The sequence below is a fragment of the Bombus huntii genome, chromosome 6, assembly GCF_024542735.1.
Source record: "Bombus huntii isolate Logan2020A chromosome 6, iyBomHunt1.1, whole genome shotgun sequence".
Taxonomy (NCBI): Eukaryota; Metazoa; Arthropoda; class Insecta; order Hymenoptera; family Apidae; genus Bombus; species Bombus huntii.
The window spans coordinates 9,227,970-9,245,923 of NC_066243.1; the positions used below are offsets into that span (position 1 = coordinate 9,227,970).

At 31.8% G+C, this 17,954-nt stretch overlaps 5 protein-coding genes and 1 long non-coding RNA gene across 10 annotated transcripts in view; 4 read left to right on the top strand and 2 right to left on the bottom strand.

Annotated features, from left to right (window-relative positions):
- Positions 1–14: 14 nt before the first annotated feature.
- Positions 15–3,958, top strand: LOC126866337 (YTH domain-containing protein 1). 4 transcript variants are annotated; one of them, XM_050619798.1, is made up of 6 exons: positions 18–521; positions 1,150–1,639; positions 1,808–2,024; positions 2,109–2,313; positions 2,387–2,663; positions 2,731–3,958. In XM_050619798.1, the coding sequence occupies exons 2-6, from the start codon at positions 1,296–1,298 to the stop codon at positions 3,059–3,061; spliced, it is 1,374 nt and encodes a 457-aa protein (XP_050475755.1). In that variant the 5' UTR covers positions 18–521; positions 1,150–1,295; the 3' UTR covers positions 3,062–3,958. The 4 variants fall into 4 exon arrangements, with proteins under 4 accessions (XP_050475757.1, XP_050475758.1, XP_050475755.1 ...); XM_050619799.1 differs by having other exon boundaries at positions 18–240; XM_050619800.1 differs by having other exon boundaries at positions 15–1,639; positions 2,387–2,621; positions 2,716–3,958.
- A 144-nt stretch (positions 3,959–4,102) lies between these two features.
- LOC126866339 (carbohydrate sulfotransferase 11-like) lies at positions 4,103–6,097 on the top strand. Its single transcript, XM_050619803.1, has 5 exons — positions 4,103–4,420; positions 4,510–4,706; positions 4,779–4,898; positions 4,969–5,112; positions 5,183–6,097. Exons 1-5 carry the CDS (start codon positions 4,112–4,114, stop codon positions 5,577–5,579), a joined length of 1,167 nt encoding a protein of 388 aa, XP_050475760.1. The 5' UTR covers positions 4,103–4,111; the 3' UTR covers positions 5,580–6,097.
- Positions 5,563–8,795, bottom strand: LOC126866332 (SUMO-activating enzyme subunit 2). Its single transcript, XM_050619792.1, has 8 exons — positions 8,569–8,795; positions 8,186–8,340; positions 7,829–8,116; positions 7,684–7,751; positions 7,395–7,613; positions 7,064–7,321; positions 6,404–6,990; positions 5,563–6,321 (listed from the first exon to the last, which is right to left on the bottom strand). The coding sequence occupies exons 1-8, from the start codon at positions 8,710–8,712 to the stop codon at positions 6,040–6,042; spliced, it is 2,001 nt and encodes a 666-aa protein (XP_050475749.1). The 5' UTR covers positions 8,713–8,795; the 3' UTR covers positions 5,563–6,039.
- Positions 8,796–8,941: 146 nt separating this feature from the next.
- LOC126866340 (uncharacterized) lies at positions 8,942–10,415 on the top strand. The gene is made up of 3 exons (XM_050619804.1): positions 8,942–9,160; positions 9,266–9,734; positions 9,802–10,415. Exons 1-3 carry the CDS (start codon positions 9,127–9,129, stop codon positions 10,316–10,318), a joined length of 1,020 nt encoding a protein of 339 aa, XP_050475761.1. The 5' UTR covers positions 8,942–9,126; the 3' UTR covers positions 10,319–10,415.
- A 198-nt stretch (positions 10,416–10,613) lies between these two features.
- LOC126866342 (phosducin-like protein) lies at positions 10,614–12,116 on the bottom strand. Of its 2 annotated transcripts, none has more exons than XM_050619807.1 (4): positions 11,858–12,116; positions 11,472–11,760; positions 10,979–11,393; positions 10,614–10,907 (listed from the first exon to the last, which is right to left on the bottom strand). In XM_050619807.1, exons 2-4 carry the CDS (start codon positions 11,676–11,678, stop codon positions 10,675–10,677), a joined length of 855 nt encoding a protein of 284 aa, XP_050475764.1. In that variant the 5' UTR covers positions 11,679–11,760; positions 11,858–12,116; the 3' UTR covers positions 10,614–10,674. The 2 variants fall into 2 exon arrangements, with proteins under 2 accessions (XP_050475764.1, XP_050475765.1); XM_050619808.1 differs by having other exon boundaries at positions 11,988–12,115.
- A 121-nt stretch (positions 12,117–12,237) lies between these two features.
- LOC126866352 (uncharacterized) overlaps positions 12,238–17,954 on the top strand; it is a 112,578-nt gene continuing 106,861 nt past the window's right edge. The window contains exon 1 of the long non-coding RNA XR_007689856.1: positions 12,238–12,524. This is a non-coding gene — a long non-coding RNA (uncharacterized LOC126866352). The remainder of the gene's footprint in view (positions 12,525–17,954) is intronic.

The following is a 17,954-nucleotide window of genomic DNA, read 5'->3' on the forward strand; positions in this document are numbered from 1 at the left end:
TCACCTATAATTCTTCCTATCGATCGTAATGAACACGTCATATAATGGACGCCATGGTTTATGCATCCGCTAGGAGATAATCAGCTATTGTGTTTTCATGGAGAAAAAACCCAATTCCTTGTGGAAGTCTCCTGTGTATTTCGTGCAGAGAAATAATAGAAATGGTTGTTAAACGCATGGTAGTCATTGAGCATTCTTGCGTGAGGTGCGAAGTGTGTTAAGTGAAGAACGAGTGTGCACGTAAGTGTGTACGAGCTGCGTAAAGGTTTATAACATCAAGGACTTATGTTTGTAAAACGAACTTTTTTAATGAAATCAATGACAAAAAAGATGGTTTTGAGTATGTTTTGTGGTGCTGACGTTGCTATTAAGAATAATATTCACGACGAACTTTCCTAGGCATAGCCTTCGCGTTTTAAAAAAGACTGCATAGAGACGTCAAACGAGTATGATGTGTTATTATCTGAAATACAGAAAAACTCGAAGACTCCTCGCCTTCTCATATTAAATAGGCTAAAAAAGTACATTTTAGCAAGACTATCTACTTATAATAAACCTTACGATAAACTTTTGTATATAAAGTTTAAAAGAGATATTTGTGTTCCGTAGAGCAACAAGAATTGTGTCACTACACTCTGTTAAATTAAAGAAAGAAAATCTCTGCAACATTTAAAGCATGTTTATTTTTAACTTATACATGGACTTAAATGCTCATGAATTATTAAGAAAAAGGAGCTTTTCCTTTGCTGAACATTGTTTCTAGCAAAACAAAAACTTTAGCGGTATTAGATATAATCTATATCTACTTGAAGCAAGAAATACTTGAAGTCTTGCAGTAATAGTAGATATATATTGAAAACTTCTATAAGACTTATAAATATTTTAATTAAACTGCATAAGGACAATTTTAATATTAAACATTTTGACAAATGGACTTTTTAATCTTTTACCACAGTGACTTAAATCGGATTTTATGTGCAATCTTCTGAACTTTTCTTCTCATATACTAAAAATGTTACTGCATTATTTCCTACTACGTAATTGTTATAAAATCTACAAGATCCATTCAAATATGATATTGTTCTTGGACAAGTATTATTGCATACTGGATATCCATCTAGTAAGCCCTTTTTTATATTTGCGTTTCAGAAAAGGTTTAAAGGCACCAGAACTGCATTGGCTCTCTCTTCATACAAGAAAACCCGAAAAATCCAGAAATACAAAGCCTGGATGACGGGACAAGTGACAACATACTTTTGAGCAATAGTGAAAGTGATCAAATAAAAAGTGAAAATATGGACAATAATACAGATGGAGACAACTTAAATCTGAGCTGCGGGGAAAATGACATAGTGGATGAATTAAAAATTGCTGCAGATGAAACTTATGATACACGTAGTGAAGTTTCATCTAGTAGTTCAAATTCTGATTCTAGTCAACCAAGCATAAGCTCTGTTTCAACAAAATCTTCACGTGGAGATAATAAACGTAATCGAAAAAATAGGGGGAAGCGTGCTAGATCCAGAGATTCTAAATCTTCTAGCCCTGAAACAAAACGTGCAAGATCTAAGGAGAGCAAAGGAGTTACTAAGAGCTATGATTATGCAACAAAATTAAATTACTTGTTTAGAGATGCAAGGTTGGATATTTTTTAAAATACAAATCCTTTTTATATATATTTCTTTTTACAAAACTAATGTGTGAATTATAATTATGAACTACTACTATCTGAAATTACTTATAAATATTTAGATAAGTATAATAATATAAAAATGCCAAGAACATGTCTTAAAGTTTTTTTTATCAGATTTTTCATCATCAAATCAAATAATGCTGAAAATGTCACACTATCAAAGGCTAAAGGAGTATGGAGTACATTACCCCAAAATGAAGCCAATTTAAATCAAGCTTATAGAGAATCCAGAAATGTTCTGCTTGTTTTTTCTGTGAAAGAATCAGGGAAGTTTGCTGGGTTTGCAAGACTGAGTACAGAATCTAGAAGAGATGGAGCACCAATTTCTTGGGTTTGTATATTTAATTTAAAAAATATATATATCTTTGAAGATTGTGTTACATGTTGCTAGGAAGGAAGTTTATATATATTTTAGGTACTACCACCTGGGTTGTCTGCAAAAGCTTTGGGTGGTGTATTTAAAGTTGATTGGATATGTAGGAAAGAATTACCATTTACAGCAACACTACATTTATATAATCCATGGAATGATGGTAAACAGGTGAAAATCGGACGTGATGGGCAGGAAATCGAACCAAGAGTTGCAGAAGAATTATGCCGATTATTTCCAGAAGATGAAGGTACATGAAAGTATACAATATTTTTCTGCGAGAAAAAGAATACAATTGTTATAACTTATAATAAATCTTTTAGGAATTGAAATGACCCCTATTTTGAGAAAATCTAAGGAAGCAGCAAAACATATTATGAAATCTCGTTCATATCGGGATAATAGACCTGTTAATAGCAGCCCTAGATTTTTGCGCTCAAGGGGAGGCAGAGGACGTAGACTTTTCTTAACTTCACGATCTCGTTTAGCTTCATTAGCTAGAGGATCCCATTTAGTTGGTACTGAACATAGAGGATCAAGAGATCATCATCATCATCGGTATGCTACTTGGTTCAATCGAAGTGATTCTCCTTATTCCAAGTATGTACGTGTTTTGACATATGTCGTAAATCTAATATGTTATTTTTGATAGAAATGAATTTTATAGGGGATACGGTAGCACAGGATTGGGTGTAGCTGCTGCAGCTGAAGCATATGTTGCAGATTATATGCGTACTATGCAACATCAGCTGCCTCCTCTACCTCCTTATGCTGCACCTCATCCATATGATTCTTTACCTCCGCCGCCGCCGCCACCTAGGTATTACGATGGTTTACCATTACCACCTGATTACAGTGCAGCAGCATCCGCACTTGAAAAACGTAGTTACGAAAGGAGTGTAGACGAATTCTTGTGGAGAACAGCAAGTCGTCATAGCCGACACAGTGACCATCGATCCTCTCGTGATCATCATCATAGATATAGGGACCGTAGATAAGAAATTTTGAATATTATCTTCATTCACCTATTCTGTCATTTCTTCATTCATGCACATATAGTAAGGGTTTTTAAGGTACCGTAACACTTATAATCATGGCAATAGTAAATGTTTAATTATCATGTGATTATTCGTACTAATAATTCAGAAAGAAGTAATTTAAAGTTTTAATTGTATAGATAAACATATTTACATATTTGAGTAATACTTCGTTTTTAACAGAATTGAAATATCATTTTAAATGAAATAATACGAAATTGTAAGAATAATTTAATCAATTTTTTCTTTTACATAATATATAATAAAAAAGCTGTAAAACTGATTCACAATTTACCAGCTCTTGTGTTATATGCATTTAGTATCAATGAAACATAAGTTTTTTGATTAATAGTCCACTTAACTTAGTTTCTAATTTTTACTACTTATTTTCTAATCTTTTCATTATATTCAATTTAAACATATATATACGTATATTTTTGTAATTTTTACATATGTTGATATATTTGAGCTTTTTTACAAATAAAGATATTGAATTGTGAATCAACTAAATCATGATAAACAACTGCTTTTGCATTATTTAATATGCGAATTTCTATAATTGAATTGTATCATTTTAATATAGACCACTGCCGTCGATAAAAATTTACTTTTCCAGCACTCCAAAACGATTAAAACGAATAAACTATTTAATATAAACTACAATCTTTTCACAAACAAAAATTTATGAAGATAATCAATAGCAGAAAAAAATATTTTGGTCATAATTAGCAATATGTATCACTCATAAATTGCATGTAATTATCGCTATTAAGTACAGAAACAGCCTAACATTACGAATTTACTGATTTATATAGTATGTTTTTGATGTTATTTCGTAGTAAAGATTTTAAAAAAATTAATTGATTTTGCCTCTTTTTCACCTTTTCAACAACATCACGTTCGATTTTTTCTTTATCATTATGCAGGAATAATGGAACTAAGAGATAAGTTTTATCTTTTATTCCACTTCCACAGGCAATTCATGGACGGATGTTTTAATGTTGGCAGTTGATGACTGTCACAATAATCTATTCAGTTTTAATTATGTCACTTCAAATACAATTTGTAAAATGCATGCTATGTGTTATTTTATACATTGCAGTTTGCTTTTTTTTACTAAAAATAAAACAGGGTACTTACTTAACACAATATCCAGTTTCGTTGTTTTTAGTAAAGTATAATCAAACAAAGAAAGAATGTTCTGTAGTTTCTCAATCAGTTAATAAAATAAAAAATCTCAATCAGGTAATAAAACCAATCAATTTAGAAATAGAACTTTTAGAACGTGATGAAATGAAAGGAGAATTAATAAATTTACAGGTAAGCGATTAGACGTTTATACTACTTGAATGTAGTATATAAAATATATATGTGCGTATACCACCAGTATTTTTTTTTTTTTTAAATAGGAATGTGCAATTATTCTGCAACAAATTTCGAATGTATGTATGAAATATAATTTAAAAACTCCTTTGATAAAAAGGCATTTTTTATATAATGCTGAACATAAATCAATGTACTGTTGGATTCGCAAAGTAGCTTCAACAAGTTTTACAAAATTATTTGCAGATATGAAAAATCGTCCACCCACGCGAAACTATTATAAGTACTTATAGTTTTTATTAATTATTTGTACAAATAATTTTTTCAATTACTTTAACTTGTAAATTATTTATAGAGATGTAGACATTTTATCACCACGAACATTAAAGGAATTGCAACTTTTATCAAATGATACAAAAATATTTAAACTTCTTGTTGTACGAGATCCTTTTCAAAGGCTTGTGTCATCATATAGGTATATATATAATTTTCAGTATTTCGTGCATAATTAATTATTAAATAACATTATATCTTTTTACTTTTAGAGATCGAATAGCAGATAATTCAAAACATACTGCACAAGCTTGGATTTATACAGAAAAGATATTCCGTTTTACAAGACCTCAATTGTTTCATTCGAATACAACAACTGGTAATTTTCAAGAAAAAGTATTTACATCTGATAAAAGGTATAATGATTATAAAAATATCTTTATTCAATTGTTAATAGATTTTAACACATACTTATCTTTTGTGAAGGTTAAAGATAGTACCAACTTTTAAAGAATTTTTGGAGTGGCTTTTACAAACCTCTGAAAAAGATGATGTTCATTGGACTCAATACTATTCACACTGTGCTGTATGCGACGTACGATATAATTATGTCCTAAAGTTAGATGATTATACATATGGACAAATTAATTATGTGTTCTCTAAATTTGGTCTGGATAAAAATAAGGCATATTTTCCTACGTTAGGGGAAACGCAGGGTGGACACACAAACTTTGACATTACATGCAAATATTTCGCAAATTTGACACAAGATATAGTTTTAAAATTGTACGAAAAATATAAAATTGATTTTGAAATGTACAATTACAATATTAATCGGTATATAAATTGTGCAAAGAAAAGATTCGTTGAAAAAAAACCATAATTTAATAGAGAAATACAATATTTTGTAGTAAGAAAAATGTATTTATTTTTCGTTTGTATAAAAATGCATTTCATACTTATAATCCATGAAATTAGATACTAAAAACATAGCACTATGTATTTTTATAAATATCTGTAAAAATTAAAATACATATTCAAAAATAATTTCAGTAAAATTACTATTATACATATGTCACTTGTTCCTGTACTGTATCATCATATGTACTATGAACTTATTTACTAATGATTGTATTTTTATTTATGAATTATATTAACAAAATTATATGAAAATTTAGATTGCAAAATAAACCACATAAGAGAATTACTGGAATTGATATGTATGTACACTTTTTGTACAAACATATGTTTCTATATAAATTTAATTGATTAGTGTATTGATTGCAAAAAAAGAAACGTAATTTGTCAACTTTTTATGAGGTATATCAATGTATTTCACTTACTCACTGCGAAGTTGCAGCTATTTGTATGTTATCATCATGTACAATTAAACAATCATCATCTTCTGAATTCTTATGTATTTTAAAATTTGATTTTGCTTTATCAGTATCATTATTTATATCACTTTCAATAATAGAAATATCATCATCCACATCATTAACTTCCAATTTCCGTTTCTTTGAAGATACATTTTCATCAGGAGTTGCAGTTTTACGTTTCTTTGCCATATCTGATGAAACAGCCTCAGTTTTAGCCAACATTACATTATCATCAGATGTCTCCACCTGAGTAAAATTTTTAGTTTATATATATAAATATATTTTTAAATTTCTAAACATTAATATGTGCATATATTATTTTACTTACCTGGCCATTTGAAGTAGATGGTTTCACTAAATCATTATCTTCTTTAGGTTTAAGATCCTGTTCTTTGGCTAAAATTACGAAATCAGGACTATCACCTTTTAAACTTGGTCGTTCTCTATAGACTATTGTTACAGTTAATGAATAATTTTGTTGGAAATCATCGATTTTAAGAATGGTACCATCTTTAATTCCTAATTCCTCTAGGAATTTATTATTATTGTCTTCTGTTTCCCCTTCCTCACTGCTAATAACAACAGTACCAGTACCATCTATTATAACATCTGGAGCAATCATGTTTAACCTATTTTTTAATACTACTTCATCAAGTTCCTTGATTGTTGTTTTTGATGTATCGATTGCTAATATGGCCTGTGGTGTAGGTGCACAAACATAACATTTTGGATTTGGTGGATTAACATTTTTTTCTGGTACCAATAATTGATTTCGATGATTCATTTTCGAACGTAAATATACAGATTTACATGCTTTTAAATTATTCTCGAGAATTCGGAATGCATGGAGAACAACTAAGCCAGCAACTATTGCGTTTGTAGTTGCGATTGCAGGAATTATATTCCCTGCCATTGCTGTAGAATATTAATGAAGTTAGAAAGATTTATAACTTTTTCCTATCATAGTAACTAATAATTATTTTCCTACATTTTATATCAAATCTTGTCTTCTGAGGTATACCAAAAATGTAAGCTCTTATATTGGCACATGCAGCAACAAAATCCATTGAACTTTGGTCATCTTTATCCCAAACCAAATGGTTATTTGGTGATTTTTCTTGTAAATTTTTCAAATTACTGCTTAAATTTTTGACTGATTCAGCAAACACTGCTCCACATTTGGAAATACTCCAACGTTGTTGATCTTTTAAGCCAGGTTCATTAACTTCTTTACTGCATCCTGGTACTATATTATAAATATTTTAATAAATACACAAATTTTTAGTCAAACAGGAACTGAAAGCAATTATTTTACAGACCTCCATCTGGTAATTCTTTCCAACTTAAAGGAATAGGTGGTCTTCTTTTCTTCCACAAATTATCCATACTTAGTAAATATTTTATATCATCATGAAATAACTTTGTAAATAATTTCTCTGAATCATAATTACACGATTGTGCCCATACTTTAGTTGATATTCTATCAACATTTCCTTTTTCATTTGATTCTGAATTTAAAGCACCTTGGCCTGCAGAATCTGTAACACACAATTTCTATATGTGCATATTACTTAAACAATTTATAATAAGTTTAAATATTACTATTACCTGCTGCTTCTGGGTCAGCAGTATCTGGAGAAACATCTTGATCAGGATCTTCTTCACCAAATAACTGACTATATAAAATTTAAGAGTATTTTCTTATATTGTTTTATATGCTTTTTTTAAGAGAAATATTAATTTAAAGTCTTACTTGAATAAATGTTTTGCCCATACTATGCAATGAATTGGCTCACTAGGTGTATTACGTATTGTACAACCAGGGAAAGTTTTTTGCGCAGCTTTTGGTGTGCATTCATAACACTGACTCAATCCTTTTTTTATAAGTTCTACTTGACCCTCATAACCAGCTGTACCAGATTCAATTAATGGTACATCTGCTGCTAAACACATTCTATTTACATGATTCCTAGCTGCTCTGTTATCAAGTGCATTCATAACTAATGTGAACTTTTTAAAGAATGATACTCCATAATCAGAACTGTGAATGCAAAAATACATAATGATATTATAAGATATAATATTATTTTAATAATATAAAAAAACTTACCTTGTAATACTGTCATGGTAATGAACTATTTTTGCATCAGGATTAAACGTTAGTGCTGTTTCCCTTGCAACATCAGCTTTTGATTTTCCCACGTGTTTCTTTTGAAATAAAAATTGTCTATTTAAGTTGCTAACATCAATTGTATCTAAATCAATCTGAAAATAAAATTATACGTTGATTAGATGTTAAAAAATAATCTTTTTACTATTTTAACAATAATGATTTCAATAACTTTCTTTGTAAAATCATAGTATCAATATGGTACATTGCAACAATATAAATGCCGGTTTCAAAGTTTGGCCAAGAATGAATAACAGCAAAGGAGGGAAAAATGCGTAGGTTAGAAAGTTATTACATGTTTTGATAAATATTAGCATACTTACAATATCAATATTGACAAACCCTGTCATAACTAGATTTTTTAATATCTCACATCCAATTCCACCAGCACCCACAATAAGCACTTTACTTTGAAGTATTGCATTTTGTAAATTTTCAGTGAATACTCCATTAATGTTGGCCGCCATTTTTCAGGTTAAACACAACGACTCATACAAATGGTGAAACGTCGTCTATGGCTATAAACGTACTAAGCTACTAACGTAGATATAACATGACACATACATGCAACCTTTCTGTATAGATATATATAAAGAGGAATATATATAAATGTATATTATTTGTCGAGTTTTTTAAATGTTATAGTTGTATTGAAGTATAATTACTTAACTCTAATAAATAAAATAAATATTTTATTTTTAATTTTATTTATTTTAACACCGCACGAAAATTATTTAAATATAGTTACGATGTAGGGAATTTACAAAAGTATGAGTACACATTCTTCTCTATTAGTTTGATAATTTTTTCAACCGTTTGAATTTGAAAGACTTTCCAAAACAATCGTAGTAATTAGTTAGGAGTTATAAGAAGTTGACAATATGAATAGTTCTGGCGATTTAAGTCAGATCTCTGGTATGTAAATTATTGTCTAATTAAAATCTTTGAAATTGAGCACAATATAAATGTATAATAGGAAAAGATTTATAATATAGCAGAACAAATTTCATTTATTTTTAGATATTTCCCGAATTTCTCGTTTGAATTGTAGTCGAATATTTGGTAGAATAGATTCATTGCAAAACTTATTTGAACAACAATGTAGTTTGAGTTACAATACAAGCAGAAATACTACAAATCAAGAATCTAACCATTTAGAAAAAACTATAAAATGTCTTGCTTCATGCGAAGATAGCATAGGAGAACATGTAAAAAGCAAAGTAATTTTAGAATGCATAAAAGAGGCATCAATGAATGTAAATGGGATATTGTCTGATGATGTTGCTTTTAAACTAAAAGGATTACTTTCAATTCATGAGCTTAACAAATATATGCATTTGCCATCTACATCAAAAAATATACAAGAGGAGTTATGTATTTTGGGAATCACAGATTTGCCAAAATTTGATCTTAGTTATGAAGAAATACTAGACATTAAATATTGTGTGGAAACACTGCTACGAGAGAAGATACATGAATTTATATTAAGGTTTATCATTGTTTAAAATTTATTACATTTAAAAGAGTAAATCTAATAATGTTATGTTATATTTTAGATATGAACAATTAGGAGGAAACCTAAAGGAAACTCTAAGATCAATTGATGGCAATATGCGTAAAAAAATGTTTGAGCCTCATGAAATACAAATATTCCAATGGAAAGATAAAATTGAAGAATTATGTGCTCAATATGAAGCAGATATTATGAAATGTAAGGCTTTGATGAATAAATGGAATACCTTAAAATACAAAGATGTAAGTAAACTTTATTTGGAAAAAGCAGAACACATATTATTGCAAGCGCAAGTTGCAGAAGTGCAAGCAAAGATTACAAAGTTGTCATGTATTATAAAAATGTATAAGGAGACCCCAATAACGATTGATGCATTCAGAACATTAAATGTAGCCATAGATAAGAAATTATTTGCAATACTGAGTGAAATTAAAGAGAAGGAAAACTTGAAAAAACAATATGAGAAGTTACAAAACACAGAATATAATGAAATCTTAAAAACTTATCTACATTTTTGCAAAGCTATCGAGAAAAAAAAACAATTATTAGAAAAACTTTAAGTTATTTGCCCAAAAGAAAATCAATTTTGAATGTATTTCTATATAAATTTATATCTTGTATAAAAATGAATATAAATATATATACTGTTTATGTGTACTTTCTGATATCACATAATATATATATAAATTTATATATATATATATGTATATATGTATGTATATGTATATATATATATAAATTTATTTCTACCCATAAAAGGTATTATTTTCAGACATTTTCATTTCTATTACATTTAAATAATATTTATTACAATTCTTTAAGTTGTGTTACCTAGGAGTAAATAGATAAGAACTGTTAAATTTATTAAATTGTATTAGGAAGAACATATTCAGAATTATGAAAAAGTTTGTTTCATTTATTCACTGTCTGATAAGGCATGTTCATCATGTGAAGTGATAAGAGGTACACAATTTTTATCAGCAAGCATCCCATGTTCAATTAAAAAGGCTTCAACATCAGAGGCATAAAAATCTACTCCTAAATAATCTGTTACATGAACAAAATTTCCTATAACTTGAGCAGCTTTATAAACTAACAAAGCTGGAACTCCTTCTTTCTTAAAATGTTTACTGAGTCCAGCTACTGAACCTGTAACAAAAGTAATATTATATATCATAATTTTGGTGATGTAAAAGCAAATAAATGTTTCAAGTACAAACCTAAAATTTTACAGAATTTCACAAAGGGATAGTTCTCTGCGACAGATATTAAACAACCATTCATAGCTTCACAGCCAGGAACATTAGGTTCATAAATATGAACAACAATTGTCACTGATTTGTCTTCATTGTCGATTGCTTCTAAAAATTGATCAGCTGTTTCCAAATTAATTACTCTACGAAAACAAAGTTTCTCAGTTCTTGCAAGCATCTCTTTCATCCTTTGTTTTTGATATTGTAGAAGAAATTCATCGGTTAATAATTCAGCGAGGTCAGGATCAGTTTGCATAATTTTCTCTTTTTCTTCATCTAAAGAGCTACGACATGTTAGACTCAGTTTCTTTATTAATTGAAGTCTTTCTTTTTCTTGTTCATCTCTTTTTTCTGCTTGCAGTTGTTTATATCGTTGCCAATCCTTAAAATACGATTAAAACATATTGAAATATACATTATAGTTCCAAATTTTCATTAAATATCGCAATCACAATTTTACTTTTATGACACCCTTGGGACCTGTATTGCTGGAAGTGCCATCCCATTCTGAAAACGATGGTTCTATGGAATCCGTAATGATTTGTGAATATTTTTCATCTTCTGTCTCTTTGTCAGAGTCTGCAGAATCATTTTCTTCGTCTTCGCTGGAGCTACTACAATAATAGTGCAACTTTTCGCCTAAAATCTTATCTTCCAAAGTTGACATGTTTAATTATATCGTTGTGAAAATAATTTACACTATTTATTTTACTGATATTTCACTTGAGTATTGTGATAATGGAGAAACCCTACAATGTTTATGTCATAAAGTTGTTTATTGCTTAATACAAGTTTGTGTAAATAACATTAAAATACTATGTAGACAAATATATATTTTAAATTTACCTAACATTACATCTCAATCTTATACTTATCATACAAGCAACACGAAGTGATTATAAATAAAACTATATTATTTAAGTCTGAATAGACAAGAATATTGGCTTCGAAATGTCAATATTCGTAATTAACTTACGAAGACGCCGTAGATATGTAAGAAGTAAAAACACAGACGAGATTTAATATAGACCTGATATTCAATGCTGTTTCATGTTCCACATTTTAGGGATTGCCAAGTCGATAGTAAGAAGTTATCTAATTTACTGGCTTATGCACTTTAATATCAAAATACATCGATAGATGGAGTTCATACCTAATGTCGTGTTCCACTAGGTAACGTTACACAAAATTAAATTTACCAGGCAAAACAGCAAATTTAGTTTCCTTTGTTCTCACTAGAGGATATTACTTATACGATAGCGTGGTGAATTGCACCGTTTTTGAGTGCTCATAAATCGCGCGCAATTATTACGTTTTGTGAATTGTAGGTGAATTTGTTAGAGTAATGATTGTTACATAGCGTGATTATTTGCGAAACATGGTGAAGAACGAAAATTTCGTAATAGAACTCGGTATTCGTTCATCGTAACGTAAATCCACGGTTTCCAATAACAAGGGGACAAAGCAAAGAGAAGAGCAAGGTTATACGAACGCTTCTTTTCTTCGTCAATTGGTAATGTACGATTTTTATGTTCAAAAAGCCAAAATTTATATCTTGAGCCTTCCTATGCATTACTTATATTCATTCTATATACATATATTCTATTATATATAAATATATCTGCATTACAATGTATATTTCATTAATTCATACATATTAGTAACAGTTACATATTGTCATTACAAACTAACGTATACATACTTATAAGAAGTGGTGTACTCTGTTATACCTGATAAGTAATAAATCTTCAAACCATTTCCAACGAAGGTCTCAAAATATAAAATTTTGACCATTCTATCATAAAGGTTATATGTATAAAAATATATTTTTAGCTCTAGTTAACGCTATGTGTATACCTATACATATATAGATATACACCTAAATCAAGTCACAAGATAAAATATATATTTATGGTTAACGTATGATAATAATCCATTTAAACAAACACTTAGTTTTGTAATCAATAAGAGTTCAAACAGAACATTGATTAATGTACAGTGACTCCCGAACATAACTATTGGAATATTTAATATGCATACTTTTATTAAGTAATTCAATTTTACAACTATAGCATATTTCGCAGAGATTACAAAATTAGTTAAACAATCAGTTATCCATTATATTAATAAGTTCCAATATTCAATGAGACTATCTTTGCCATTAATTATGTTTCAGACCATTATTCAAGCCGTACACTAATTTCTTTCTAATTTTATGTCTTGTAAGTTGCCTTCTAACTTCTGTATTTTATTCTGTAAACGCATGTAAGATGTAAACACATTTTGAGTCGTGTCTCGATACGACGTTAATGAAGTTTCACAAATGTTTCATATAATACACGCGATATTATACATACAATTTTTCTGTGAACAGTATTCATATACTTTCGTGAGCAACTGTATGTATTTCTATGGTTCGAAAAACGTTTCATAAGCTCTTTCGTGAACTCATGGTCCAGACTGCGTCTTGCACGCGGCGCGGCGCTGCGACTTGTCGCGCGGTTTCGCGTCTCCGTAGCTTTATTACCGTAATCCCGTGGCGTCGATAAGCCCATTACCGCGTGTCTCTACCGATGTCTGGTAATGTATGCGCCGGAACGTAATAAAAATCGACTTACACGAGCGACTGGCTAGCCTCCTAGCCAAGCTTTCCGCGTAGGGGACGCGTGTGTACCAACGCTGGCTTCTATCGGGCGGCACGCTTTTAGGTGTCGCTAAAACTTTAATCAAAGTCAGATTAGCCACGAAGGGACGACACCGTGCCACGGTGGCTGGGGTCGGGAGGGGGTGGGAAGGGGGCCGGGCGTTTTATTAAACGGGACTTGATTAGGGGTTGCCAAGATCCTTTCAGAGTTTGTTTTCGACTGGTTTCCAGGGAGCCGCTTTCATTACGCCCGGTTTCGCATAATTGACGCGATCGTTCGCTAGGGGAAAAAGTTGGCCACTCTATCACCGGCTCGCGTCTTCTATTGTCACGCCGGAAATTAGAGATTATTCATCTTTTTTCTTGTATCCTTTGGCGTCTTTGTCGTGTCTTTTGTTTATAGCTTTGTCTTGAATTTATTACTGTTTCAGAAAAAATCGTTTACTTTGCATGGCTTCCTAGCAATATTAATTACGTTTCCAAATACGTAGAATACTTGATAGATCGGAAATTGAAAGAATTTTTAGATTCTGGACTGATTAACACTAGTATGATAACGATCTCCTAAAAGCAAAGCGATTAAGGGATAACTTGGCGTGAAATACATTTGGGCGTCAGCATAGGATGATCGAAAGTGATATAGTCTTTTGGTAATCCCTGTAATCCCGGGAGTATAGCTCCGTGGTCGTTTCCCCAGGCAAACCGTCGAACGCGAGCCCCACACACTGCGATGTTTGTATTCTCCCCGTGGTAATAATCGGTTTCGATCATTCTTCGAGCGTGATGATCCTTCCTCTGCGACTTCTTCTGTCCACCTATTAAATTCATGACAATACCATATCTCTTCTTAAATAGAAAATAATAAACCGACATAAACTTTTCCTTACTCAGTTAAAAACTTCACCAAAATAGACATTTTTTTACTTTAATACGATATATCAAACAGTAGTCGCGATAAAAAATTTCGTAAAATTAGATTCAAAATTTAACATACGCTATGTTAGGTATTCATCGTTGTTTGATAGAAATAAGTTTCGAACTTCGAAACTATAGAATTCGATTTAGGATATAACGCACTGACCGCTCGATGCTTATTGTCGTTTCGGTGTTAATAGATGCAAAGAGAAATTTCTAGAGGGATTTATCTCTGGGAAGATTTATTTAAATACGTTAGTTTCGACAAAATTTCGTCGATTCGAAATTTAACACGCGCCCTGGCCGATATTGGTGGTCGTTTGAAAGGAGAACGCCAAAAGAAAAATCTCGAGAAGGTGTACGTACGTATTCACAAAGGAGACGAATGTCACGGGGGGGGCGGGGGAGAGTTGGCGTAACCGCGCAATAACAACCCTCGGCGAAGTTGGGGCAGAGGTTGACGCAGTGCTGGCGGTGTTTACGTCGCAGGGTCTCCACGCTCGACTCCGCCTTCCGTCCCCGTTCCTCCGGCTTAACGCTAATGAATCTGATTTGCATCTGATCCCGACCGATCTTCGATCCTCCCCTCGACCGATCCGCTGCCGGATTATTTAAGGATGCTGCCGTGCGTCGTACGCGTCTGTGATTAATTACGCGATATCTGTTCCGGACTACGTACCGTTTCCGGCTCGAACGAGGCCCGCTATCGGTGATTTTGCCGGTTTACTTGTTTCTTCTACTGTTGATAGTGTCAAATATTGGATAACGTCGAATATTAACGCTAGGGCTACCGACGCGTCGTACTAGCCGCGACGACTAACGTACAACATTTAAATCGGAAAAATTAGAAACAACAATAAAAGCTTGTGATTCTAATGAATTTTTTGTAAACTAGCTAGCTACGGAAGTAGACTTTTTAATCTTGCAAATGTAATTTTTCTGTTTCATTTCTTTTTGTTGTTTATTGTACGTTATATGAGTCTTGCGATTATGTTTGACAATGTTGGCGCGCAATATAGCGTGTGATACAGTCATCAGAAAAGTTAACGCATTCGCTCAAAGTTAGATAGTTTACGCCGGGATTGAACCTATCTTTGAAAGAAAAACATGGAAAATTGGAAAGTTCTCATTTAGGAGAAAAGATTTACTCTCGTCGACAGATAAGTTGTTTAAAAAAGTATTATGAGTAAATAATCGAGTAAAAGTTTGCGGTTCTATTCCTGCTGCGGTTTATAACAAATTGAAAGAACTTTGTCGTAAATAGATCAATCAATTAGTTTTTCGGTTATCGCGCACGCTAGTTTAAAAAATTATTAAACGTGGCAGATTAGAAAGTTACTAAACTGAAGGCGAGGAGAAAAGATAAAAACGAATTACGTTTGTACTTCAAGACTATATTTACATCCCAAAAAATTCTGTATAACTAGTAGTTAGTTTAAAAAAAAGAATCATAAAAATCATTCGCTTCTATTGCCGTAATTAGAGAATCACCGCTTAATCGAAAGATATACGAAAGAATATCAGTTGTCAAATCTCCGAATACGTACCGTAAATCTATAAAATTTCTATTACTTGTAAACCAGAGTTTAGTTATTTTTCCTGCTATGCGAGTATTTTAAGGAAGTAATATTTTAATGTTCGGTGTAAACGGATTTGTGTAACAGCTGGTAAAAATGAGATTGCAAAGAAAATAAGAATGGATGTTTTCGAGATCGCTTTGCAAACGCTAATAAATCGCTAGTGTCAGGTAGAATAAACGATTTTTATTCAGGGAACGGGTCAGTGATCCCCGGGTGTTTCTACCGATGAGTATCGTGTCCAGAGAGTAAATCGTTTCCGTAACAAAGCATCGGTTATTTGACATTTTACAAACGATGCCGCTTTATACGAATTTGTCCGCTAACGTGGAAAAATAATCGGGAATATAGACGAAGTTTTTTACGTATGAAAGGAAGGTAGACAACGCGTCGATTGAATCGAGAATCCTTTCGAAGAAGCTGCAGCTCGTTAAGCGTTGAGTTACGAGGGAATAATTAGATAAAAGTAAACCAACCACGAATTTATGTTGCTCCGTTGGATTCTTCTTTCCAGGAGGAAGATTTACGTGAAAAGAACGACGATTCTACGGGGATTCGTTACCTCTTTCCACGACAGGTTCGTGTTTAATGGGCGGGGTGCCCTGCGGATACTTTCACGCTGCTCCGCCTCCGACGCGATCACGTTATTGTCCGGACATGAAAACTCGTCGTTCCCTTTATCATACATCACACTGGAAAAACGACGCACTAAATATTTTCACAATCTTACGCGAAGTAAAAAGAAGGAAAATTATCTGGATGGTTTTTCCTGGAGGTCGAGCACACTCGCGGGACGTCGCGAAAAACAAGCAATTGCGCGAGATAACAGCTTCTAGAAAATTAACGATGTTGTTTACTGGCTTCTTCTCGAACCGTGTGTCCTGAGAAATGCAAGATAATTTTTATTGCGATCGCAATTAGAGTTCTTTTGTCTTCTTGGCTTTTCTTTTCGGATGATAAAAGTAAATGAATAATATCGAGGCTACAAATCCGGTCCAGTGTGCTCGATCATTCGTTATTTAATTAAAAACCGACTTTGTATTACGGCTGTTCGACCCTGTTCTTCGTTTATGGTTACCCTCGGTCATGCTTTCGATATTAACGCACCGCGGTGACGTCGGGGATCCGCACGTGCTAACCACTCGACTTGTAACTAGTATTATCAAATAATGATTTAACGTTCTATCAAATTTTTTCATGATATTATTTTTTACATAGTATTTCCATAAATATCTTTTATAAATATTATAAATATCATATAATGGAATACAAATAAATATTTGTTTTAGATATTTTATCTATAATATAAATATTTTAATTATAAATATTTGTACTAGATATTTTATCATGTACTTGGGCTATTTTATACATTTCTTTCATATTATATGTATTCTGTAACTTTTCAGCTTTCCATAAATTGCATAAATATGTACAAACATCTGCAATCTATTCGTCACTGACTAAGCCGCTTCGTGATACACAAAGAGCAACGAAAATTTATTGATTTCAAAAATTTATCGATTTATTAAATTTCAAAATTTATTGATTTTTCCCATCGGACGTTTCTGTTTCTAGACAAATATTTAATCTCGGTATATTAATCCAGTGTGCACGTGTTACCAAATGGTGTTTCGCGTTAAATGGCCACCATGGCTTTACATATATTTATTCGTTGGTTACTGATTCTATTTGTTTAGGACGAGCAGGGTATGAAGCGTCAGAATTGGGCCGTAAAAAGCTAACGATCGTAGAATTGTCATCGTTGACACGGTATAATGCGTTGACTTTCGAATGGGGAAGGGGAATT